Source organism: Cynocephalus volans, chromosome 12, assembly GCF_027409185.1.
Source record: "Cynocephalus volans isolate mCynVol1 chromosome 12, mCynVol1.pri, whole genome shotgun sequence".
Lineage (NCBI taxonomy): Eukaryota > Metazoa > Chordata > Mammalia > Dermoptera > Cynocephalidae > Cynocephalus > Cynocephalus volans.
In genome coordinates this window covers 81,580,660-81,608,143 of record NC_084471.1, presented here as the reverse complement: position 1 = coordinate 81,608,143, position 27,484 = coordinate 81,580,660, and the positions used below count along the sequence as shown (strand labels likewise).

The 27,484-nt window shown below is 38.2% G+C and overlaps 1 protein-coding gene and 1 pseudogene across 1 annotated transcript in view; one reads left to right on the top strand and one right to left on the bottom strand.

Annotated features, from left to right (window-relative positions):
• FGD4 (FYVE, RhoGEF and PH domain containing 4) overlaps positions 1-27,484 on the top strand; it is a 188,867-nt gene that overhangs the window by 111,347 nt on the left and 50,036 nt on the right. Inside the window, exons 2-3 of the mRNA XM_063075540.1 lie at positions 16,009-16,161; positions 27,249-27,432. Of these exons, the coding sequence (XP_062931610.1) occupies positions 16,009-16,161; positions 27,249-27,432 (337 nt within the window). The remainder of the gene's footprint in view (positions 1-16,008; positions 16,162-27,248; positions 27,433-27,484) is intronic.
• Positions 20,732-21,782, bottom strand: LOC134360939 (POU domain, class 5, transcription factor 1-like; annotated as a pseudogene).

Below are 27,484 nucleotides of genomic sequence, written 5' to 3'. Positions count from 1 at the left end.
GTAAGGGTCTAGTTTCATTCTTCTACACATGGATATCCAGTTATCCCAGCACCTTTTATTAAAGAGGCTGTCCTTTCCTCAGTGTATGTTCTCAATGCCTTTGCTGAAGATGCCTTTGCTGTGAGTATGTAGATTGATTTCTGGGTTCTCTATTGTGTTCCATTGTTCCATGTGTCTGTTTTTATGCCAGTACCATGCTGTTTGGGTTACTATAGCTTTGTAGTATATTTTGAAGTCAGGTAGTGAAATGCCTTGGCTTTATTCTTTTTGCTCAGGATTGCTTTGGCTAATCAGGGTCTTTTGTTGTTCCATATGGATGTTAGGATTGTTTTTTTCTGTTTCTGTGAAGAATGTCATTGCTATTTTGATAGGGATTACATTGAATCTGTAGATCATTTGGGGTAGTATGGACATTTTCACAACATTAATTCTTCCAATCCATGAACATGAAATGTCTTTCCATATTTTTGTGTCCTCTTTAATTTCTTTCATAAGAGTTTTTGTAGTTTTCATTGTAGAAATCTTTCATCTCCTTAGTTAAATTTATTCCTAGGGTTTTTTTTTTTTTTTTTTGGTAGCTATTATAAATGGGCTTGCTTTCTTGGTTTCTTTTTCTGTTAATTTGTTGTTGGTGTATTGGTGTATAGAAACACTACTCATTTTTGTATATTGATTCTTGTATTCTGCAACTTTACTGAATTTCTTGATCAGTTCTAAGTTTTTTTAATAATAAAAACAATATTATTTGGTTTTAACAACCCTTGTCAAAACTTATGAAACATTAGTGGTTTGATTTTCTTCTTCTCTCTGGACTGTCAGATAAATTTGTTGTGAAAAAATGGAAAATAGTTTGGCAGTGGGCAGAAGGAAGAGGAAAAGCCAAGATTTTTGGGCAATTTATAAACCAGACATCTTGAGTTAATGAATTGGCTATAGCTCTTAGAAAAAAACTAACTTTTGCCCTTCAAGTTCTTTTCCTACATCTGTTTTTATTTCTTTTGCACTTTATGAAGTCAGTAAAAAGTTTTTAATTTCATTGTTTCAGAAGTCTCTCCTTCCATAGCAGAGCTTTCCATGTTCCCTATCAGCCATAAATAATCTTCTTTTGAATTCTCAAGGCTCCAAATTGGTGGCTTTTCACATAAACCAGGAGATGTCTAGTTTTTATTTTCAGATCTCTTTCTATCCACAGAAATTTTGACACCAAATATGTGGTGTTTTTCTTTGCACCAACAACCAATTCTCCAACTGTCCAGACACCAACTGGGTGTTCTACAATTTAATTCAATTCAGAGATTACCTGGAATTAGCATCAGATCCCTCAAGTTAAATGCTCAGTCCCACAAGACTGTTACCGCTTCAGATACCAGTGGCAAGGTCTGGGCATGCCATAATTCTGATCCTTCCTCAGGTTTGATAATATGCTAGAATGGCTCACAGAATTCAGAAAATCACTTTACTTACATTTACTGGTTTTTTGTAAAGGATATTATAAAGGATATGGATGAGCAGCTAGATGAAGAGATACATACGGTGAGGTCCAGAAAGTTCTTAAGCACAGGAACTTCTGTCCCATGGAGTTAGGGTGCCCCACTCTCCCAGCATGTTAATGCATTCGTCAACTTGGAAGCTCTCTGAACCTTGTCATTTAGAGGTTTTATCATGTAGGCATGATGCAATAATAAATAATAAAATAACTCAATCTCCAGCCCCTTTCCCTCCCCAGAAGTTGGGGCTAAAATTTCTAGGCTTCTGGTCTTTCTGGCAATAAGCCCCATCCTGAAGCATTTAGGGTCATACTAAGAGTCACCTCTTTGGAACAAAAGAGCTTCCTATCACCCAGGAAATTCCAAGGGTTTTAGTAGATCACTATCAGGAAAAAAAGATGTTCCTATTACCCCTATCACTCTGGAAATTGCAAGGTTTTTAGGAGCTGCTGTTTGTCAGAAACCAAGGACAAAGATAAAATATGTATTTCTTATATCACAAATGGATTCAAAAATCAGATAATTTTATTTTGCCTACCTGTGAAGAGGGCCTCATACTTGGCATACATGTATTGGCTATGACTTAAACAAGAGTTGCATGGTGTTGTGAGCCTAAATAATTTCTATTAAAATTTGTTAGTCTTCATGGTGTCCACATTTTATAATTTTGGTGGAACTATAGCTTAACAGTTCAAAATTATGGAATTCATTTCATACGGCTTCCACTGCAAATACTAATTTGATCCACGCCTGTTATCATAACATCAAGAATGGTAGATCTCAACCTTGACTGCATATTGGAATTACCTGGGAAGCTTTAAAATACACTGATACCTGGGTCACATTCCCTAGAGATTGTGATTTAAGCCATTTGGGGTGCAGCCCAGGTATTGCAGTTTTCTTTTTTATAGTGCCACGGGTGATTCTAAAGGTAGTCATGGTTTAGAATCACTGACCAAAAAGGATGATTTTAGAGAGCTAGCTAACCCCTTCTGGTCCACTGGCTCACATGCAGTAGGTAGCTGGGGAAGATACTTTTTGATAACAATATTAGGGAAAGCAACTGACACAACAGCATGCTAGGCATGCAGTATTTAGAAAAATAAGAAAATAGAGATTGGACCCTTGTGACACTGTTAATTTATTAAACACATCCCAAAGTGGTTTATAAGCTGAGACAGGCTAGATCAACTGTGTTATGATTCTGCTAATGTGTTCTTAGAAATCTAGAGGTTTTCATTTGCTTAAGGTCACACAATCAAGACTGGAAAATTATAGCACTAATTCGTAGTTCGTTGCCTTGATTATTTAGGTCAAGACTTGTAAACTTTTTCTGTAAAGGGCGAGATAATAAATATTTTAGGTTTTGCGGCATATGTTCTTTGTTGCAGCTATTCAAGCCTGCCCATGTGGTGAAAAGCATCATATACAATATGTAAATGAATAAATGTGGCAGTATTCCAGTAAAACGATATTGACTAAAACAGTTGGTGGGCCAATTAGGCTTGTCATCTGTAGATTGTAGACCCTTGACTGAGGGGTGTTATAATCTTCCTACTGGAGAGTTGGCTTCTTCAGAGCAGGTTGAGGATCTTACTGATCCTACATGGTGCCTGTCACTTACTGATCATGTTACAGTACCTCTGTTGCAAGTTGTTTAATGCTTGTTGAATTAATACATATATGCAGCTCTTCACCTTCCAACATTCCAGAAGTGGAAAAAGTTGGCACATATTTTAGCTATGGGGAGAAAATGCTTCGAAGTCTGTATTAGGTTGTATTTGCTGGGTTTTGCTAGAATTCTTAAAGTAAATTTGAGATCTAGATTCACCCTGTGGACGTTCAATATTATCTTAATTTCTTAGAACAGATTCTAAATGAAAGACTTCATTTAAAATCTCAATGTATTTCTTAAACTTGGTTTTGTGATATACTAGTATGTCTTTAACAATTTCTGTGAAATTGTTGGTTTCTCGAAACAATATTTCAGTTTGTTTGGATTTAAGATCACTATTGTACTTATACGCGGTGAGTGGAATCTTTGGCAAAATTGAGCAAATACTGATAGGTTCTCACAACCCCCAAAGAACTGGAAGTATGGTTCCAAATCGTGACCCCGTTTCTTACGCAAAACATGTATTGACCTGAAAACAAGGACACTGGTTATAGTGGAAAGACCAGTGACCTTGGAATCAAAAGCCCTGGGGTGACTTAGCTTTGCCACTATTAACCAACCTTACTATTTTTTTTTAAGTGTCAGAAAGCACCTGTGGGTCTCGAAATCCAACCTTACTTTCTTCAACTGTAATATGCAGTTACTTGTCCTACATACCTTTAGGGATGCTGAATGTGCCTCGTGAGCTCATTCCTGACCTCTCCTTGAGCAGGTCTGGATCAGGCCTAGCAGAAACTACAGCTGTGTAGCCCAGGGTTAACTAGAACTAGATTAGCATGCAGGGAACCAACAGGAGCGTGCTCACTGGTTTCAAGAGACAGCGCCCGAAGAGTCTGTAATTGGGAGGCCTCATCAGCTTCAGATTTGAGAAACAGGTGCCAGTCAGAAATGGGAGGGAGGAGGTCAGAAGTCTGAGGGAGGACCCAAAGTGCAGGTGAGAAAGAGGTTCAAAGCTGGGAACAGGCAAGGTATTTAGTTATCCCAAATCAAGACTCATGTTCTTTTATCTTGTATTTCTTAAATTGGATTGTTTGATACACTGGGTATTTTAAAGATCTTGGCTGATACAGAGGTACAGGATCAGGGCAAATGGCTTTAATATAACAAATGTAATCACTGTTTACCTGCTGAGTGAGAGCCAAAGAATTATGAGCTAGAGTCCCTGTCCACAAGGTGCTTACAAACCAAATATAGATGTAACATCTAACATCAGTCTAACCACTTAATGCCTCAGTTTAATCATCTTTGTAATGGATATAGAAATACCTCCCTTGCTTTACCTCATAGGATTCTTGAGGGGAGTAAACAAAGTAATATATATGAAGTGCTTCGTACAGTGCATGCTTGGCTCAGAATAAACACTCGATATTGTTAGATAGTATTATTACCATTATTACTAATAGTAAGAATAGTAGTAATATTTGAAAGCAAGTTTGTTGTAAACTGTGTGAGTTATAAAGCACTATGAAATCTCACATTAGGAGTGTTAATATTTTTGTGACATTCAGGATAAATACTTTCGAGTATATGCTCCTGAAGGACATGTCTCTCAACATCCGTGTATCCCTGTCTGAAGCTACCCACTGCATTGCATTTATACAGACTCCTCTTGGTGTCCAGAGAACAAATCAGCTGAGAAAAGACCATTTTGAGAACAAATTGATTTTTCTAGGGAGTGTAGCCTATTCTAGTACACTGTTGGTATACATATAGGTTATAAGTCCAAGTGAAGCTTCTTATCAAATGAAGTGTTTTGCCTGATCTTAGGGTTTAAACCCACAGGGAAGTGACAAAGCAAAGGAACAGTGTATCTGTTCACTACTTAGAATTATAAAGGCCAGTGATGTGCTTTTATATTCAAAGTTCTTATGATACTTTTCTCAGTGAAATAAAACATCCTGGATTATTCTACTTCTGCGTATTACTATTCACTGTATTTTTAATTTTTATGATACTTTACACTGTGTACCTAAAGAAGCGTGCAGATTTATTTTATCACCACTTCAAGGAAAGAAAATTTTCTTTGGAGATTTCCTGCGGTTACTAAGTTGCGTGCTTCCAAGTCTGTTAGGTTGTGGGATTTTGCAGGTAAGAGGAGGGGGGAAGTTGAGAGAATTAAGAGAAAGCAGAATGGCCTAATTACAGAATCTAGTTTCATCTGATTTTTTTTTTTTTTTTAGGCTGAGGGGTACTGCAGTTTCAGACTCCATGCACAGAACTCAGGTGTCCTGGATTCTGCCCTGAGAGCTGTGTTTGTGCTCAGTGCGTTGTGCAGTTGACCAGTGTCCAAGCTGGAAGCATATGGGGTCAAGGCCAAAAGCCACGAGCAGGTTGGAATTTTGGTTCCTGATTTGAGTTAGGGTCATGAGGGCAGCCAAGATGATTACCTGGAAGTCAGGAGCAGGTGCCAGTAATGGAGATGGGAAAGCGTGGGAAATAGCCAAGGCAGTAGCTGTAAGGAATGTGGGAGAGTCTCCAGGACAGCTTTTCCCAAAACATTCCAAGACACACTGGTTCCATGGGATGTTGACTCGTAATATATGGTGGAAAGTTTTCCTGGACAAACACTGGGTTCAAAGTTAAACAGATATTTTCTCCTGTAGAGTTTTGCGGAACCTTCAGTAGGCCCACTGGCATTATGAGTACACAAGATGAAGCTTTAAAATTTGTCAGGTCACAAATATTTCATATAGAATCCTGGGATTTGGCCAGGGGTGGAGGATGGGAGAAGAAGAGCAATTCTCTTGTCAGAGTGGTGTTTCACAGGACATACTTTGGGAAAAGTTGTACCAGGGCATCTGGTGTGCACAGTGAATATTGCTGTGACTTTTTCACCTGGGCTCTTTAATGGACTTCCCTTAATCCAGTGGAGTTCTGAAGGAACCAGCAAGCACCCAAAGAAGTTATCTGGGCTCTCAATAAGTGATTAACCCATAATTACTGAGACTAAAAACAAACAAAACAATGAATGGGTCAAAGCTTATGGACAATTGTACCTATCTAAAAACTTTAACAAGGAGATTGAAAAATGAGGGCAAATGGAGTATTTAGGGATGGTTGAATATAATAAATGTCAGGGCAGACTGCATCCTGGACAGTCCCATAGGCTACTAAAATCATCACACACACAACTGTGTTCTTTTTATGTTCTTAAAGAGAAAGGCACTGTTTCCCTGTCATACCAGCATGGAGCCTAAGCAAGCATCGTCCTGTACTCCTCACCCCTCACCCCTACCTTGCACAGCCAGTGGGGGCACTGGTTTTCTCTTCAGTACACCTCACTGCCATTCCTCTTCTCACCCTCTGCTATTGCCTGAGTTCAAGTTCTTATTTTGTGCCCGGGCTGGGACATTCACTTCCTAACTACACTCAGCAGGGGATGGATGAGTGGGGAGGCTGGTGTTCCAGAGAGTTACAGAATTGTTCCTGTCTTTTTCCATCTTAACCATGAATTATTGAGGGTAAGAATTATATCTTATTTGTTCATCTTTCCCCAGTAATTAGCCAAGTACCTGGCATTTTAAATTAGGGAGTTTATTCAGTACATTTAATTAGGGAGAAAAAAGAAAAAACAAAGAATGGAATAAAGTAGAAACTTTTGATAGATTTTGTTATTCTTTTTGCAGTTGATCAGTGAATATTCTTGGTGCTTACAGACAGTTTATATTTTGGAGGGATAAAGAAGAGATCTATTAAAATTAAATATTGAGGTTTTCTTTTTAAGTGGTCATAGGCACTTAATTTGCTTTTCAGAAAATGATCCATTACCAAAAACTAGCAATAGTAATAATAACAAAGAAATGTTAAATGCAGGAAAAACAAAAAAAGTTCATGGAATACAGGATACACATTTACGGTAACGCAATATTGTAAAGAGTAATGATTGAATCATTTGGGACTTAAATTATCTGCAGTAAATTTTGCTCTACATCAATTGTCAGACATCATTTTATCATTACTGTTATCTTTTTTCAATAAAAGATTCATGCTTGATGTACAAGGTCTGTGTACTTGTAATAATTCATTATTGTATTAATTTGCAGGAGAGTCATTGTTTTGCCAGAATTTGTCCAAAATGTTCTATTGGTAATCCCAAAGAGTAGCAGAGGGATTGGGCACTGAAGCAAATGGCATATGCTGAGAAGTAAGGCAGCATGAGCAAGCGCTGGTGGGAGAAAAACAAAATTCAGACAGTGGTGAGGTCAAATATGAGCAGACAGGGCAGGCATAGAAATCAGCAGGAGGTAAGGGCCTTAGGAGACCAGAGGAAGCGAGACTGAGGATCTGGCCTCCTGATCACTACCCTGGCATCATGCAGCACTGAGAATTGCACCAGCGATAATAGCGCATAGTTCTACAGTGTTTATGGTGTGCCAGCTACTGTCGTAGTACTTTCACTAGAACTAATGAAATAGTTTAATCCTCACAACAGCCTTCTGAGGTGGGTACTATTATGAATCCTATGAATTCTCATTTAGAGATGAAGAAATTGAAGTACAGAGAAAGTGAGTCATTTGCTCAGCTGATTGATTGGCCCAACTGATTACCAATAAATGGCAAAGCCAAGATTTGAACCCAGGAAAATGTTAATTACATGACGGGATGACTTGCAGAATATTTTAATTGCCGTAACAATATAATCAGTGCTTAATAATATATAATAACCAGTACAATTGATATCCAAACAGCTAAATGTTATACTTCTGGGGTTCAAGGAAAGCAGCCTAGGTGTGCATGTATGTAGCATCTGAGTTGCCTTTTTGGTACTGATGACGATCATATCAGGGAAATCTGACATCTATTATCAGGTCCATTTGCATAGTAATATGCTTAGAGATCTTCATAGTATATTCATTAATATCAAAGCTCAAAGCTCAGCATTTACCTGATTGTATGGATGGATAACTTCTCAGGCCCGTTTCTCATCAACATCGTAGCTGTAACACAGGGTATTTTAATAAGGCTATGGCCCAGTCTCTTCTACATGGTTGTTAGCGATAAAAGAAGGGACCAAGAAATGGGTGATGTGATGGATTGGAAACAATTTGCAGATAAAGCACAGCAGCTGTGAACCTCCTCCAGCTCAAGACGGTGTCAACCAGAATTGTCTTTTGCAGGCAGGCAGAAAGAAACACATGTAATTGATTGTGGCTTCTGTTTACCCCCACCTTCCGCTTTAGTCAAGGCTGCAGACACAGAGTAATTGGTGTGCTTTAAACAGTGAGAGCTTTCTGTAATCTTGACCAAGGTTCTTAGCTGAATGTAGCCAAAAGGGGAACTTCCATCATTGCATGGTTGGGGGTGGGAGAGCCACCTCCAATTCCCTTCTTGATGCAGTGGGAAGTTTGGTCCCGACATAAGAAAACACTGGCCAAGCCAATCTCAGTCCCAGTGCAGGAATCATCGTGGATCACTTTTAATCTTTCTGTGAGGGGACAACAGCATCGAACAACAAATGGTCACCCAGAGAGTGGTGGAGCAGGGATTCGGACCCCTAGAGCCCACATTTAATGTGTAGTGATACACAGTCTGCTACATAAGAGGCACCATGGCCATTCAAAACTGGAATTATGACATGCATAGCAGGAGGTGCTTTAGATTATTTAACAGAATTCTAATTTTTTTCTTTTTCTTTTGGAGGCTGGCCAATATGGGGATCTGAACTCTTGACCTTGGTGTTACCAGATGGCACTCTAACCAACTGAACTAAGCAGCCAGCCCCTAGAAATTTTATTATTAGCCTTTTCATCCCTTTGGGGTAGCAATAACAACAACAACAACAAAAGTCAGTAAATAATTATGGAGCATGTTTTGGAGAAAATAAATATTTCTAGTCTGAAAACAATTATTCTTAAAAATTACTTTTTAGAAACTGTACATTTCTTCTATCTCAATTATGTGCACATATCATTGTGTAAGCAGATGAAAAATGCAATAGTAAAGGTTTCCTTTTTACAGTTTTTATTTATGCTCATCCAACTGTGAGAGCTTAAAAATATTGAATATCTGCAGTTACCTACCTTCATGGCTTATTTTGAGTTCATATTGCTTTTGAACTTAAGGACCTCAAGCCATTTATCTGACAGCATAACATTTTAGGTAGCATCAGATGATGAGCCTGAAATATAGGCAGCCTATAGTGCATTTTAGTCAGTGATTCTAGTAAATGTAGTAAAATTACAGATTATAATAAACTGAAACAGTTGCTGGGATTTTTTGCTGCTGCTGTTTTCATCAAGACAAACATCTAGATAGCTTCACAATTCCAGATTTTTACAACAAATCTGCTTCTTACTTGTAAAGAAAATTATTTGGGTTTAAGCTTTTTTTTACATTTTTCTGAATATTTAAAATTCGTGTACTAATAACTTTGAATGTTTTATATTTTAGATTAAATGGAAATATTTGAAATGTTATATGGATTGGGCTGTAAAACAAGCTACATATTTCCTTATTGTCAGAATTTAGAAAACATCTCTCATGAAATAGAAACCAAGAATGTAGGCCAATAAAAAGAAATTTGGCCAGATTCTCTAGAATTCATTTGTTCAACAAACATTTACTGGGCACCTACTATGTGATGGGTAGTATTCTTGGGACACATTAGAACAAAGATTACTGTCTTTCTGGAGCTTATAACCAGGGTAGACAGAAAATAAAGAATAAGTAAAATTAATATGTAGTTTGTTAGGATAAGTGCTATGGAAAAAAATAAAATGTAAAGCAGAGTAGGAGAAGCAGTTATACTAAGTAGTGTGGTCAGGGTAGTCCATGCTGACAAGATGCAATTTGAGCCAAGATCTGAAGATAAAGCAATCAGCCAGCAGTTATCTGGGCGAAGAGCATTCCAGCAGATAACGGCTAGTCCAAAGGCTGTAAGGTGTGCTTGGTCTGACTGAGGAACAACAAGGAGCCAGCATGACTGGAATGGCATGAAAAAGGGGCAAGAGTAGGGGATAAGGTAAGAGTGGCAATGGGGCTAAGGCCACATCTTGTGGAGCCTGCAAACTTGAAATTTTACTCTGAGTAATGTGGAGCCATTGGAGAATTTTAAGCACACGATCTGATTTGGGTTTTAAAAGGATCTCTCTGGTCCTGGTTTGAAAATATGGGCTGTATCAGAGACAAAAGAAGGAGCAGAGAGACCAGGTAGAGGGGTCTTGCTGTAATCCAATTGAAGATTACGGTAGTTTAGGCCAGAATAGTAGTAGCGGAGGTGATGATGGATGGTCAGAATCTGGAAATATTTTGAGGGTAGAGCAACAGGATTTCCTGATGGATAGGATGTGGAGTATTAGAGAAAAAGAGAGGACTTTTGGATACTGCTGAAGTTTTTGACCTAAGCATACGTGGAGTTGCTATTAACTGAGATGGAGAAAACTGTAAAGGCAGTTGGTTTTGGTAAGAGTTGGGAGATGAGGGGTTCAGATTTGAGTATGTTGATTTGAAGGTAGCTCTTGGACATACTAGTGGAGAGGCTGGTAGACAATTGAATGTATGAATCTGGACTTTGGGTGAGAGGTCTGGTATGGAGATGTAAGTATAGAAATCCCAGCATGTAAAAAGGCATGAGACTGGCTGAGATGATCACCAAGGAAGTGAGTGCAGGTGAGGAGAGGAGAGAACCGAGCATTAATCCCAGCAGCACTTCAACTTTAATGAGCTTTTAATATGACTTCTTGCTGTGCTAGAGATAAGAACAACTTGATTTTTTTTTTTTTTTTACTTTTTCTTCATTAAGCAAGAAATATGCTTTAAAAATTTTTTTCAACTTTTTATTTGTGATAAAAAACATATAATACAAAATTTACCATCTTCACCATTTTTAATTTTACAGATCATTGGCATTAAATACATTCACATTTTTGTGCTCCCAGCACCACCATCCATCCACAGAGCTCTTTTTTTCTTGTAAAACTGAAACTCTATACCCATTAAACAATAAAACTTCCGATTGCCTCCTCCCAGCTTCTGGGAACCATCATTCTAGTTTCTATCTCTATTAATTTGACTATTCTCGAAGTACTTCATATAAGTGGAATTATATGGTATTTGTCTTTTTGTAGTGGTTGATTTCACCTAGCACAATGTCCTCAAGGTTCATCCTTGTTGTAGCATGTGTTGTCACCTCCTTCCTTTTTGAAGTGTAATAATACTCCATTGTATGTATATATCACATTTCTTTATTCATTCATCCATTGATGGACAGTAGGGTTGCTTCCACCTTTTGGCTACTGTGAATAATGCTGCTATGAGTACTATAAAAGATATACTTTTTAAAAATTTTTGTACTGTGTATACTTGGTGATTTTCATAGATTTTCTCTTTTTTATGTATAAGTAATTTATAAATACATTTCTGTTATAAAAGATGTAAGTGATATAGCTGTATAGACAGCAAAACATGAAAATTCTTATCCATTTTCTCACCTTACCCCATCCCCAGTTCCCGAAGTTAAGTTTGCTGTGTTACCTTCCATCCCTTTCAATATATTTATATACCTCTGTATATATCTTTTTTTTAAATGAAATCATACTATACATACTGTTCTACAGTATTTTATCTTTTATTTAACAATGTCTTGGAGATCTTTCCAGTCTGCTGCCTATGTTCCATAGTTGTTGTATTGACTCTCCAGTTACACACCTTTACACACACAGGACTATTTCTGTAGATTAGATTCCTAGAAGTGCAATTCCTAGGTCCAAGGAACTTTTTAAAATTTTTCATCAGGTTTTCTTTTCTAAGATCCTCTGTGATTTGATTATTAGTCTCCTGGAAAATTTATTAATCAGCTCTCAAAGTTTGGGGAATAGTTTGAAATAAGGCTGTGAAATAAATTTCCTGGCTATAGATTTGTTCCCCTTAGCAATAGAGTTGTCAACCATGAATTTTATAACCTTCATGGCTTTATTTTTTCAGAATGCAATTGATCTCTTAGTCCAAGTATTTTAACCAGCACATGGGAGATATGACCCTTATCTGCAATCTGTGAGATAAATGGGGGAGTATTTTTAAGAGATCATAGGAAAAAACTGTTGAAAAATGTCTCATAGTAAATATGATCTTTTACAGTGGAGAAACCTGGTAAATAGCACCCTACCAACTGACCAAGGTTAACATCCCACGATAATCATGTTGATCATGCAATATAATGAAGTGAGATGGGCACATGGCCTCTGTGCTCTTCCTCCCCCAAACCCATAAGCCCAGTCAAACATGACAAAACATCAGAGAAACCCAATTTGAGGGTTATTCTACAAAATACCTGACATTCTTCGAAATTGCCAGTCATGCAAGACAAGTAAGGTCTAAGGAACTCTCACAGACTGGAGTCCACTCAGGAGACAATAGGAGTGGAATGCAATGTGATATCCTAGATTGGGTCCTATAACAGAAAAGGGATGTTAATGGAGAAATTGGTGAAATCTGAATAAAGTCCTTAGTTTTGTGTTGTACCAATGTTTTGATAAATACACCATAGTTATATAAGATATATAGTATTAGGGGAACCTAAATACAACTCCCTTGTAAATCCAACATCATTTCAAAATAAAGTGGTTTTTGTTTTTTAAAGTTCTCTGTACTTCTGGACAATTAGCTCTTAAAAAGACTGTCTCCCCTAGGAAAACACTTCTGCTGTTTTAAATCCAAGAGATCTCTTGTCCTGAGGGTGAAGTCCATTGAGATCTTGTGGGCTAGAGACTTGGGGCAGTTAAGAGAGAAGCTGTACATGATGAGGCAGTGTAACTATGGCCATAAACAAGACCATGGAGATCCTGAGGTTATGGACACTGTGGCAAGAGGTCAGGCCTGAACAACCAGAGAACTGAGTGGACTTTCCTTTGGAGTGGGTGACCAAAGAGAAAGTCCAAATAAAATGTCAAAGAGCCATTTCCCAATCAAGAATGATTTGATAAAACTTAACAGCACAGCAGAGAGTTTTGCAGATAGTGGTCAAAACTCACCCTAACTGGTCAGGGAATATCTGCCACTCAAAAGTATAACGTAATGCATGACTATTGAAATGCAAAAAAACCCAGATAAATTGAAAGTTAAGCCATAGTGGCAACCTCTTTAGTTTGAACAGGGAGCCATATGGAGTCAAAGATGAAATTAATTAGTTCTGGATTAATTGGGAATATCTGAGATTAGCATATAGACATTCCTACAGAAAGTAAGTAACCCAAAGACAGTGCAAAGTGGGTTAGGACTAGTGGCTAAAAAGATTACCAGTCTTCAGGAGGAGCTAATATTTAAATAAGTACCTCTCTGCTCCCCATGCCAACTAACATACTGTAATTAATTATGTCCATGCCCAAGGTAATTGTTTAATTATAAATCACTCCTAGTGGTTCTTGGTAATTTGGAATCTAAGAAGCCCCTATAATTAATGTAAAATTTCTTGAATGGGCAGACCATCTGGTTATAATTTTGGTCTCAATTTCCTGTTATGCAACTGGCACCCAAATAAGGACTGTCCCTAAATGTGAGTAGGCTGAGTCAGTCATAAACAAGCAAAAAGTTTTACTTTTTATTGCCAGTATCCGAGATGTTAGCAGATGAAGTATTTAATGAAATGGTGCTTCTTTTAGGTAAACATCCTTTACTGTGATATGTTTGACCTTCATGGTGGTCAGCAAACTTTTCCTGTAAAGGACCAGATAGTAAATATTTTTGGCCTTGTAGCCACATATGGTCTCTGTTGCTTGTTTGTCATTGCCTTTTTCCTTTCCTTTTCTTTTTTTTTTAAACAACCTTTAGAAAAATGTAAGTGTTCTCTGTGTCCTTCACCATGTTTTCATGTTTTGTGATAGTAGCTGAAGTTTGGAGACTTGTTTTAAACAGTGATCTGAAATGAAGTTTCTGGCTTTGGATTTATTGCCATGGGCAAAAGATCTGTAATCATGACTTTAATGAATTATGGGGAAATGGATGTATAGTTGATCTCTTTTTGCAGGCATTTTGACACATCTATGGGAGGTACAGCCTATACATATGACACTTGTAAAACCCATCATACCCAGAAAATTTGCTATCCAGAAATTATATGCCTAAAAAATTTTCAATTTCAGATTAATATTTTTGTAAGATATATTTTGTTTCTAAATAGTGAGAAATTGGTAAAGGGCTACAAAAAATGATTATCTTGTATAACAATAAATATAGTAATTACCCTTATTTGAGTATCACATATTGCACACAGGTGTTGCTATCCAACGCTGTACCCCACAGATATATATCATCAATTATGTTTCAATAAAAAAATAAAAATAGGCTGTTGAAATTGTTTCATATTTTAATATGTAACAGTGGTGATCTATTTTTTTAAAGACTCAATTTGTTTTCTCATTTAACCCATTAACTGCACTTTTAAAAAAATACTTTGGTTGCTGCTTGCTCTTGTAAATTGATGCTAAAGTTACATTTTTGCTTTGGCAGGGTCTCATTTTATGGTAATGTTACAGTTTCTTCCTCTGATTTATAGTTGAGCTTTGACTTTTCACTGTTTCTGCCCTGAAGCAATCCTTCACTAGACTCCACCAGGTGGCCTTTAGGATACTAAGCCATTCTTGGGATCACTGTTGAAAAAAACATCCAAACCCTTCTAAAAGGCCAAGTGGTTGATGATATGCTGTGAGGTTTTAGGGTTATACTTTGCCTACTTCACACCATTTTTTTAAGGAGGTAAATAGTTCACACATTTAAAGATTTAAACTTTTATTTTTCTGTTTACAATTTTAATAGTATTCTATCAAATAAAATCTGTTTTACCAAGATAAATTTTAAGGGGAGCACATAAAATAAAGCAGTATCAAAGTTTTCAATCAATATTATTTAATAATCATTTGGAGTAAGAGGAAATTTTTTGGCTTAATAGAAAGTTAATTTTTTAATAGTTTATCTTGTTTTGAATAATCTCTAATAGTTCTCTTTTTAGATATTTGGATTCTATAAAGATGAAACTCTTTGTATCTTAACCAAGTGATAGTTTCTTAAATTGCATACTTCGATTCAGTTACAGTGAATTTCTTGGTAGAAATTTTATTTTCTCTCAAGCAGAGTTCAGTCTATTGTTAATATCATCACCATGTCAACCAGAAGAGAGGGAAATTTAACATGTGTGTATAGAGAAAACACTGACATGACTTTTTTAAAAAGTCTCTGAAATTCATATATAACATCTTTTCCCCTTCTTCTATGTCTCATGATGTATTTCAGTGTTGTTTTATAGGACATTTTGGGTTTTAAATTCTAAATGAACATGGCATTGATATCTGTATGATCTCACCATTCCTTCTTTGGAAAACATGGGTCAGTTTTAGCTTGTGTCACGGATGTTGATGTGGAGCCTGAGTAAGCTGGTGGGTGAGAGGTTTTGTGTGTGTGCATGCCTGTATTTATTCATTTCTAATCTAACCATTCTTCTGGAGTCTTTAGGTCAGCTGTCATGTTGGTTCTTTCCTGCTTTGTTCACTTGGAGTTGCTTGATGACTGGTGACTGACTGGACACTGGAAAGGAACGCTTTTAATGGCTTAGTGCTGGGGCCCTCCAGTCCTCTTCCTTGTCTGCATCATAGCAGCTGCATTCTGCCCTTTTGGAGGAGTGTGTGTGTGTAGCAGTCTTCTGTCAGCATGTGTTATAAGATCTCTAAAGCACGTGGAATGAGATCTTTCCCAGTAAAACTCTTTGTCAAGGCCAGCACACAAGGGGAAAATATTTCTGTGCCTGGTCTTGTTATTATGACTGTTTTTGTTTTATGGGATTAGGAGAAATTTAACTTACAAGACAGCGTTGTGCTGTGCCTCTGTATTTACCTGCCCTTTCTTTCTGAACTCTCACAGGTAGCAGTTTCTGTCCAAAGATCACTATAGTTCCACCTTGTTCGACAAACAGCACAACTACGCTGATTGATCGGAATGAATCTGATGAAGAGGCTCAGGGAATAAATGGGAAAACGCCTGCGAAACACACAGCTGCATATCCAAAGCCACAAGGTACGCTTATTGGGGGTTTCTGATCAGGGCAGGTGTTTTGTTGACCAGTGAACAATCTTCTTCTATCCAGAAAAATGAAGACCATAACGAAACAGTGTTAAGCTGTAAAAGAAATGAATTGGGTACACTGTTTTTTAAGAGAAGAGTCAATCTGTGAACCTTCCCAGGCAGAGGTTGTTATTTGCTCTGCTCGTGAAACAACTTATGTGTTTCTCTATTATGGTTCTGTTCACGTTGCTGAAATTGTTTGCATGTCCCCTTACCGGTTCTGTGATCTTTTCATGCATTCTGCCTGACCTAGCACAGGGCCGAACTTACTATCTGTGTAATAAATGTGTTTGGAACTACTGTCAGGCAGAAGTGACTTGTTAGATGTCAGAGGATCTGTGATTTTATAGTATTAAGGAACTTGGGCTTGAAAACACATTTTAGTAAGGGCATCCACAGATGTCAGAAGTAAACAGTCCCTTCATTCAGGATTGGGGTCAACAAGGGGAAAGACAAAAGATATAATGGTGGAAAGCTTTGAATGTTTTGTTCAGTGATCATTTCCTTTTACAAAGAAATTTCCAGTGAATTGGGTATTTACTTGGAGAAACACAAAATTATAGTTTTGATGATAGAGAGCATGTCCTTTTGAAATGTAACACAAAGAGCTAAGCTACACTATGGTTTAATGTACAGTTTCTTCCTAATAGATTTTCATTTATAATAAATGCTGAATAGTCATGAAGCAATACTGACATTTTCAGAATTATTGTGCTTTGGAAAAATCACTTTACATTTTGGTCATTTTCGCATTCTTGCAAAGAAAAAAGTGTCTTTAAAGCTCTATGTTTTAAGGATTTCTGAAAGAAACCTTTAAACCATGTTTTAAATGTCATCTTCTAAATTAGGGGATATTTGTCTTTATTCTCGCGACTAGCTGTATTTGTAGTGGTATGGTGTATGTATGGCTATCAAACAAGTCATATGATTGGTAATTCAAATGAATAGCCCATTCATAAGCTTAGAACCTTTTCTTTTGAGCATACTCCTCCCTATACAGCCTTTTTTTTTTTTTTTTTTTTTTTTTTTTAGGATGTTTTAAGCCATTTTATTTGCAGAATACAAAATTTCATATTGCTCATTAGACCCGAGTGGACAAAGATCAGATATGACGTAAGAATATAAAAAATGAATATAATTCTAGTTTATGTAATTGCTCAGATCAAAGGCAAATTTTCACTATTTTAAAAAGCCTTTTTTTTTTTTTTTTGGAAGATGCATTGCATTACTTCATTTTTTTTCAGTGTATTGAGAAAAGTCATAGCAGTGTTGTTCCTGAGCTGCTGTGTGCCAGAATAATCCGTCTTTAGGGAGACAGCACTTGACCTTGCTTTTATTCTTTTGTAGTTTTATTAAGGTCAATATATTGCTGTTTAAATACATATTTACTGCCTATCTTAAGTATGGCTTAGTTATATACAATTTTCTATTTCCAGGTATTAAATAAAGCACAGAGTACGTTATGCTTCTTTTTCAAAATACTCCCACTTGTGGTTTGGTCCTTCCCAGACACGCATGGCTAGTGTCTCAACCCACCCTTAACCCTGACATTTTATATTCCCCTATGTCTTAGTCTGTTCAGACTACTGTTAACAAAACACTGTAAACTGGTGTGTCGGTGTCTGGTGAAGGACTGCATTCCGGTTCTTAACACTGCCGTGTTTTCACCATAACCTCGCATGGTGGAAAGATAGGTCTCTCTGGGGCCTCTTTTAAAGGGCACTAATCCCATTCATAAGGGCTCAGCCCCCATGACCTGATCACCTCCCAAAGGCCCATACCTTATCATACCGTCACCTTGGGGGTGAGGATGTCAACAGGAATTCTGGGAGGACACAGACATTCAGATTATAGTACCACATTTCTACTTTTTTTTCCCCACTCATTGCAATCTGACCTACTATATATTTCATTCATCCAACTGAGGTTTTTTTCTGCCTTTTGTACTACTGCTTCCCCTCTCATAGCTCATGGCAGGCCTTCAGTAACACTGCTCCGTCACCACATTTCTTCCACTTTGTTTCTGCTATTCTTTGTTTAAAACTCTGAATGTGTGCCCTACAGAGACCAACAGCCCTGAAGTGAGGCAGTTGAGCTGACACATAGATTGGGTGTTAACCAACAATGCAAGTTCTCTACCCTTTAGTGAAGAGAAGCTACTTTTAATTTCTCTAAACTCTTAAGAGCATTTGGGTGACTGAGGCAGAAAAGGGAAGGGGATGCTAATGGGGACTTCCTGCATGGAGCAAGGGATTATCACACCGACACCTTTATTCCCACTTCATTGCAAATCCCTTTCACGTTGTGAACGGTGAGGGTACTGAGACTTCAAGATCCATTATATAATTTTAATTTAATTGAGGACTGTTATTCTAGATCAGTAGTTCTCATCTGGAAACAATTTTACTCCCTCTCCCCTTATGGACCATTGGTAATATCTGGAGACATTTTGCTTGATACCACTTGTGGCAGTTGCTGCCGGCATCTAGCGGGTAGAGAGTAGGGGCGCTGCCCAACATCCTACAATGCACAGGACAGCCCCCCGCAATGAAGATTTATCTGAACTCAAATGTCAATAGCGCTGAGTTGGAGAAACTCTGATCTAGATCCTAAAAAAGAGCATGTAATTAAGTCTTGTTTCAGTTTTGTTTTTTTCTTGAGCGCTAATGAGATCATAGCTACAATTTATTTTGGTAATTTTAAAAGGAGTGGCAGTATGGCATCCCTCTATTAGTGGTGATTATGTAGAAATATGTCAACAATATAAGGTTTATGTTTGTGTTTATAATTACCAGTAAACAAATATTTTTGAAGAATTATAGGTTTAAAGAAGAAAAAGCTAAATTTTGGATTAGAGATTATATAAACTTGCATTTGGATCTGACTCGGAGTGTGTAGATTTTGAAATAGATTTGTTCAATAGTTAGAACTTGTTTTGCCTCAGCCTCAGAAAATACCCTAAGGCCTTGGAAAACAATGGCACATTCACTTTGTACAGATCCTACCAGTCAAACAAATTACTGAGCATCCTCCAACATAAGTCTTTCTTTTTGTTCACCACTTTTAACATTGGCCTATTTCCTGCCATGCTAGATATTACTCAAAATAGCTTTTTTAGCAATTAATACTAATATATATATATATATATATATATATATATTTTTTTTTTTTTTTCCTCAAGAGGTTTGATTCACAACATTCTCTGTAGTTGATGATTATTTTGGTAAAGCTCACATATTGTCACATAGTGTCTCAATCATTAAACCTAAATGTTTTAAAAAGTTTCATGAATTGGAAAAGCCACATCATTGTTTGAATAATTTATGTAAATACAGAGTATTAAAACCAATTCATTTGCTTCTAAAGTAAAGCAGTCCATGTGTAATGATCCAGTCTTTAAAACGTATAATATCTTATAAGCTTATAATGCCTTTATATATAGCCAGCTTTTGTTTTTCATATTTATTAAAATAAGAGTAATTGAAGTCTACTAATAATCTCCAAAGTTAAACTGGCAATTTAGTTTCTCTTTTCATTCTCAAAAATCACTATGCATACTTGGAAATTTTTGAATAAATCTTCATTTCTATTTACTGTCTGTAAATTTGACTGTAATAAAGCTCATTTTATTTATGGTTAAATATGTCAAAGTTAGCATGTGCAAAACTGAACTTACCTATCTTCTCTCCAAAACCTGCTCTGTCTGCTGTGTCAGTTGATGACGGTCCCATCCTTCCCCTTGTTCAGACCAGAGGTCTCAGAGTCATCCTGGACTCCCCTCTCTTTCTCTCATACCTCGCCTTACATCTATCAGGAAGTCTACTTTTAAAATATACCTAGAGTCCAGCTGTACCTCACTACCTCTGCCTAAGCACCCTCATCTCTTGCCAGGGTTTTGACAAGAACCTTGATTGTTCTCCCTGCTCCTATCCTGCTCTCTCCTAAAGTCTCAGCACTGCAGCCAGAGTGATGCTGTTGAAATTTGTCACATCTTGTCACATCTCTGCTCAGAACTCTGCAGTGACGTCTCATTTCATGCAAAGTCCGAATCCCCACAGTGGTCCACGAGAGCCTACATATGAGGCCTCCCTCCCACCTCAATTCCTGCTTTTGCCTGCTTGCTCGTCCTGCTCCAGTAACATTGGCCTTTAGAGCTTAGCTGTCTTGAGCTCGCTCTCCACCTGGTGGAACGCTCTTCCCCAAATGATTCCCTCATCTTCAAGCCTTGTTGAAATTCCAACGTCCCAAAGAGGGCCACCTTGAACACCCTGTTTTTGTTTGTTTGTTTTTACCTATCTCCTGAGTCCCAGGCTTTTTTATTTAAGAACAAAGTGATGAGTGACGCGGGGATTAAAATCAAGAGCATCATTGAACTTCACCTTCCTTTCAATCAGTTCCCACAAAGTTCCCTGCCCCCACCATCTGTGTTCCCTTCTCAATGAATGAAGAACTTACCCCCAAACGCCCAGATACGTAGTTCTCTTTCCCGAGCTTCTCCCCTTTCCTAGGAAGGTCAAGCACCTCAGTTTGAATGCATGGGAGAGCCCAGAGTGGTGACAGAGACAGAGCGCAAGGCTTCGCCCTCCAGGAAAGGGACCAAGGAGTACCGTATGGTGAAGTGAGGGCTCCCATAGCCTGGGGTACCAAAGAGGGGCCCCAGGGACAGAGGAAAGGATATGGGTGCCCCTGAGAAAGGAGACCCAGACCCAGCAGCCTCCAGATCCTCTCTCTGCGAATGAATAGTCACTGCTTGATCGTTTGTCTTCTGGCGCCGGTTGCAGAACCACATTGGGTAGCGTGGCCGATGTGCTACGGCGTGGGCTTCCGTCGCTGAGGAACAAGGGCTCCAGGTTGCCTCTCACTCGGTTCTCCACATTCGTTCGCTTTCCCTTTCTGGCCTGCACGAGGGTCTCTGCTTTGCTGCCTCCTGAAGATTTTCGTTGTTGTCAGCTTCCTGCAGCCACTTCTGCAGCAGGGGCCGCAGCTTGCACACATTTATGAAGCTGAGCTGCAGAGCCTCAGAACGGCAGGGGGTGTGTGTTGGCTGAACCCCTTTCCAAAGAGAACCGCAGGGTGTGCCCACATCAGCCTGGGTATACCCCCAGGTGATCCTCTTCTGCTTCAGGAGCTTGGCACGCTGCCCGAGTTCTTTCTGCAGAGCCTTGATGTGCTGGGGCTCCTCAGGGTCTTCCACCTCCAGCTTCTCCACCTCCAGCTTCACAGCACCAGGGGTGGCCGTGCAGGGCTGCGGGAGGCCCACCCCAGTGGCTCTCCATGCCAGCTCCCGGGAGGCACCAGCCCCACTCCCACCCGAAGTCTGCGGGACATCATCCCGCCACAGGACTCAGATGGCAGAGGACGCGGGAATCCCCCACACTCAGAGCCTGGCCCAACCCCCAGCCGGATTCCTGGCCCGCTGGGAGGGCCTTGGAAGCTTAGGCAGGTCTGAGGGTCCACCCAGCCCGGCTCTGCCCCCCTGGCTTATCGCCTCCACCGCCCAGCGGGGGTGAGAAGGCAAAGTCCAGAGGCACCTGCCATGGGGAAAGGAAGGTGCCCCAAGCCAGGTGCCTCATGAACACTCTGTTTAATACTGAAACCTGCGCTCCTTCCACTCCCCACACTCCACACCCATTTATCTTCTTCTTTTAGCTCCCCCCCCTTTCCCCTAGCACTTACCGCCTTCTGAGAAATGATTTACTTGTTATATATCTTTTTGTTTATTGCATTTCCTTTTGCTCATTGATATGCTCAAGTGCCTAGAATTTAGGTAATCAATAAATATTTGTTGAATTAATAGTGAAAATTTAACAAAACCCTGCGTAAATACGTAAGAATTTCTCTAGCATCTATATTTAGAGAATGCTGAATTCTTAGTGGTTTTATCAATTCATATTCCACTAAAAACATAAGAGAGTTAACATTGCTTCATATCCTCACCAATACTTGGTATTATCAGATTTAAAATTTTCAGTCAATCTGATGGGGCCAAAGAGGTATCATACTCTGCATTTAATTTGCATTTCCCTGATGATTAATGAGAGTGAACACTGTCTTTCTTGTTTATATCCTTTGGTTGCTGTGTCTTTTAGTTGAATTCTGGTTGTTGTTCCTTTCTTGGTTATATGTAATACAAAAGTTTTCTCTGGGCCTAAAAACTCCAGTTCCTCAAAGGGCATCACAGAAGAGGCAAGGAGTGTTGAAAGGGACAGGGGCAGATTAAGGGCATTATTGCAGTTTGAAGCTTTGTATCCTACTACAAAATTCCATTAGATGTCACATAGATATCATAACCATAGATGTCTCATATATGTTAATCTTATGCAGTTACAAAGTGCTTTCACAGGTAGAGTTCCTGTGAAACCTATGTAGAGTGCTTTTAAATCATTTTCTAAACATTTACTCCTTGAAGTAGCTGTATGTTACTTTTTCAATCTTTGACAGCAAAAAGATTAAACAATAAGTCAGTTGTGTGAAATAGTAATTTTCCTTAAGAGCAGAATCTTAACAATATAATGAGTGGGTCAGAAAAGGTAGGTTGATAAAAAGATGAATAAGACCCATTTCCTGTCACTGAGGAACTTAAAAGTCCAGGAAGACAACCATGGTTCAAAAATACTACAAAACAATGTGACAAACATTGAGAGAGGTATGTGAAGATTTTTGAGGCAGCATGGGAGGGCAAGGGCACATCAGAGGTGTACAAGTCAGGTAAGGCTTCTCAAAGAGAGCTGATGACTGAGGTGGGCTTTGTAGGAAGTATGGAAGTTTGCCAAGTGGACCAACAAGATTGCAAGGGACATTCTGGGTGTGTGAAAAAGACTGAAGGCCTGAGGAGAACATAGCAAGCTTTGAATGCAGTATGTAATTCCATGTGGCTGGAGTCAGAGCGCTGCTGTTTTTCAAGTACCTTTTGCTCAAAATAATCCTTATGCCAAAGTGGCATATTTGATGGAGGGGCATAGTCTGCCACTCTTCATGTGCTAGCAGTTGCACATCATATGGGAGAGTTGCCTACTATTATAGTAACTTTAAAGCAATAATAGCAAGTAGTCTCCTATTTGGCACCCAGGGCAGACATTGCTAATTGATCATGGTACTCTTTCCATCTGAGCCTGGATTCTCTCAAATTCTTAGTACTGTAGCAGTTGATCAGAATTTTCACTTGCCATCTCTTAGTAGAAGTTAATGGGACCAATATCACAAGTTACTGGTGAAAATGCCATTTTTATAAGTGCATATATACACACATTCTAAGTCTTTCTTTTTTATTGTTTCTTTTGCATGTTGAGTTTTGAATTAAAACATGGGATCTTGGCATATGTGCAAAATAAGAGTCTTAGAGTAGTAATTGTGGGAAGGGAGAGGAGGAGCCTTTGACAAGTACCATCCTCACGTAGGTACAATCACATGGGCTTTGCAAATGCTTTTATAGAGGAGATTCCCCATTGGACTGTTTATCCATGAGAGCCATGAACATGTCCATAGTGCGAAGAACCCTGGTGCATAGCTAATGTTCAATATATATTTGATGAATGGATGATTGAGATGATTGATAAGTAATGTTCTATTAATAGAAATGGAGAACCTAAGTGGAGGAGAAGCTGGTTTGCCAGCAGAGGTAGTAATAAATAGAGTTTTAGATGTAATGACTGGGACTTGCTGATAGGACACTGCCTTAGTCTATTTTGGGTTGCTATAACAGCACATGAAAGACTGCGTGATTTACAAAGGAAAGAGGTTTACTTGGCTCACGGTTCTGGAGGCAGGGAAGTCTCAGAAGTACCACCAGCATCTGCTCCACTTCTGGTGAGGGCTTTTGTGCTGCATCATGACATGAAGGAAGGTCAAAGGGGAAGCAGCCAGACATGAAAGGGGTTCCTCACTTTATAACAACTTGCTGTCGTGGGAACTAATCCATTCCTGTGAGAACTGTTCCAGTCTTGCAGGAGCCAGAACAAACACACTACTGAGAGAATGGCACCAAGCCACCCAGGAGAACAGAGCTCCTGTGACCCAAACACCCCACCACCCCACCTTTTAAAGGTTAAACTTCCCGACACCCTGCCAAATTGGGAAACAAGCCTCAACGTGAGTTTTGGTAGAGACAAACCATATATAAACCATAGTATATGCCCAGCAGGAAATATAGAGAGAATATTTTGAAATGTTGATCCCTGTTGTGTAAAAGAAAAATCAGACATATGGAGAAGGAGAGGGAAATTGAGATTGGGATTAATTTGGCCATGGGGGTGTATCATTAGAGGTAGTAGCTGAAAGCATTGGTACAGACTAAACTTTACAAGGGGGAAGATGTAAAAAGAGAAGATAGAACTTCATAGTACAAATCCCTGGAAAACATCTAGGCAACAGAGAAGAAAAAAGATGAACCCTTAGAGATATAAAAGACAACTGCAATTTGTTTGGTTTCCCAGAAGCTAAGAAATGTGGTGATGAAGAGAAATTTTGTTTCAATAAATAGGAGGTATGGATTCCTTCAGTGTTCTTGCTGCTGTTATTTCCTTTGGATACAAAGTATTGAATGGATCATGAGATCTTGGTTTTTAATTAGAATTGGATTTTTGGCATTGTGACTGCATCTTATACAAGGTATATTTTGAATTCTGTATTAGATGTTCCTAGATTACTGCTTAACTTTGGGAGTTTAAAGAATCGTTTTCATTCATCATAAGGTCTTTTGAGCAAAGTGTGTGTTATTTTTATTATATACCAATAAATAATGAACGAAAGGACAGAATTTTCTTCTAAGATGATGTTTCTGACACTTTTGTTATTCGTGTACCATCCTGAGATTTTTGTCATATTCATGTACCATTTGTGCTCTTTTATTTAAAATGTGTGTATTTACTGATTTACTGTACATTTGAGTTCTCTCCCTTGATGAATTACTTGCCTCCTCTGTGCTTCTAACATACCTGTGTACCCAGTTACCTTTATCAGCATCATTAAAATGTCTCCCCACTAGTATGTGAGCTCCTTGATGACACATTAGTTAATTAGTTTCTCTATGTATTACATAAATTTGCCAAACGCTGTGGAAGTAGTCTCTGTTAATATAGTTGTGATAAAAAGAAACATATTCCTTCCTCTCAGAAACTTCAGCCTTGTGGAGGAAGAAGCTTTCAATCTATCATATATTCAAAATTCTATTGCTGTTTTATTATTGTTACTAATTATTTAATAATTAACAAATTATTATGAGCACTTGGAGAAAAAGTACAATAGTTATGAAAACGTTTAAGACGTGGGCATAATTTAGATTTGGGAAATTGTGGAGTCGTTTGAGAAACTGATATGTATCATTTGACTTTTTCAAGCATCTAACAGTGTTTGGCACATAATAAGGAATATTCAGTGAGTAAACTCTAGGTATATGGATGAGCTATTTTATAACAATTTTAGCATAGTGCACAGAATTATAAAGAATATATTCATTTCTTTCTTTTAATATTCTAGTTAAGAATGTTGAAGTTATATTTAATGTTAAAAGTTTGTTTATTTGGTGGGAGATTTTCCTGTTTTACTACTTTCAAAAATGTTTATTCTACACAGAAATTTTATCTTTAAAATTAACAAATCACACTTATATAGGCCTGTTCCTCTCCAGTGGATACTACACTAGTCATCCTCACTAAACATATGTTGGAAAATATCATTTTCATAAAAGGAAGCATGCCATTTTTCCATTGAGCTTTTCTTCTTGTGTTGAAAGAGAATTAAGTAAATTAATTATTCCACTGTAGCTCATTGTGATATGTGTGTTTTCCTTCCCTGTAATAAATTGGTAACTGGCACAGAAACGATGAAATCTAGGCCAGCGAGCACCAGCAACTGTCAGCAGCTGAGTTTATGAAAGAGATGAGATAACTGAAAACCAGAGTAATCAGCTGGGGGGGAATGGGGCATGTAATGAAGAGCAGACATGGTTCCTTACACTTCTTCAGAAGGTAGGAAAAGGGTTTAAAGAAGAAAAAAAGAGATGATTCGATTTGATCTGTTAAAACCACTTATAGAAAATTCACACATGAATCTTTTATCCTGAGTGCTAATCTTAGAGAAAAGCAATACTGGTTTTCAAAGCGAGGTAATTTCTGTACTGATGACGCACTTGTGACATATTATATTTTCTCATCTACGGTCTAATGGAAATTCTGTAGCTTTGGTATTTTATGAAATGATCTGTTCCTATTCTATTCACTGAGTAAAGGACTTGTTAATAAGTAAGTGATTTGTGGTATATTGAAGCATAATATAGGGGACAGTAATAATATAACTTCCATATCCCTCCACCTTCTTCTGCGGGATCTGTGATGAGGAGCAGTGCTGACAATGGAAGGGGCTAGAGTCTGGGTGTACCCAGTCATAAAATCACATTAGCCTTATTTCCTCAGGCCAATCACTTAACCTCTCTAAGCCTTCATAGACATGAGGCAAATAATGGCACCTAACTCAGAGGACTGTAAAGTATAAAATTTCATCTAATATCAGATGAGGTAAAGTGCTTGTGTTAAATGGAAAGATGTGATATTAATGAAACATCACTGTTGTCTTGTTGTTTTGTTGACTTTTGTGTTGTTTAACTTAATAGCTGTGAATTCTGGTGTGTCTGTTATCATTCTATTATTACAAAATCTGTTTTGGAGCAAACAATGCATCTCTAGGATTTCGTTTCAAATTTAGCATCATCTTTTCTCTGTTTACATGAATAACTGCTATGTTACCTCTAACAGAGTTTGGAATGCGGTAGCCTTACACAGATTCCTGGGTGTTTAATAATGCTATATTTAAAATGAACTAAAATTAAAAGAACCAACTTAAATTTGGAGACGGGGTTTCCATGGGACACAGAGCAAATGTCTAAGATAAATAAAGGCCCCTTGGTTAAGCTTCAGCTCAAATTTAACAGGTCCCCTTTACAATAGTTTCATAATGCTGAAGATTTTTGCACCCAGGACACCAGAATTTACATTGTTAAAGAACAAAATACCAGTGAGATACTGAATTCTATTCTTTTTCTACAGTGCCTCCAAAGCCACTACATCTGCAGAATTCACCTTCGTCCAATATACACCAAACCCCCAGGCATAAAGCTTTACCTAGTACAAAACAAAGGATGGAGGAAGTTAAACCTGCCTCTGCTTCTTGTGTCTCAAAAGAAAAACCCAGTAAGGTATCAGATCTCATCAGTCGCTTTGAAGGAGGCAGGTAAGAGTTAATTTACAATGGGAGAAGACAAAGGGAGGAAGACAGTTGATTT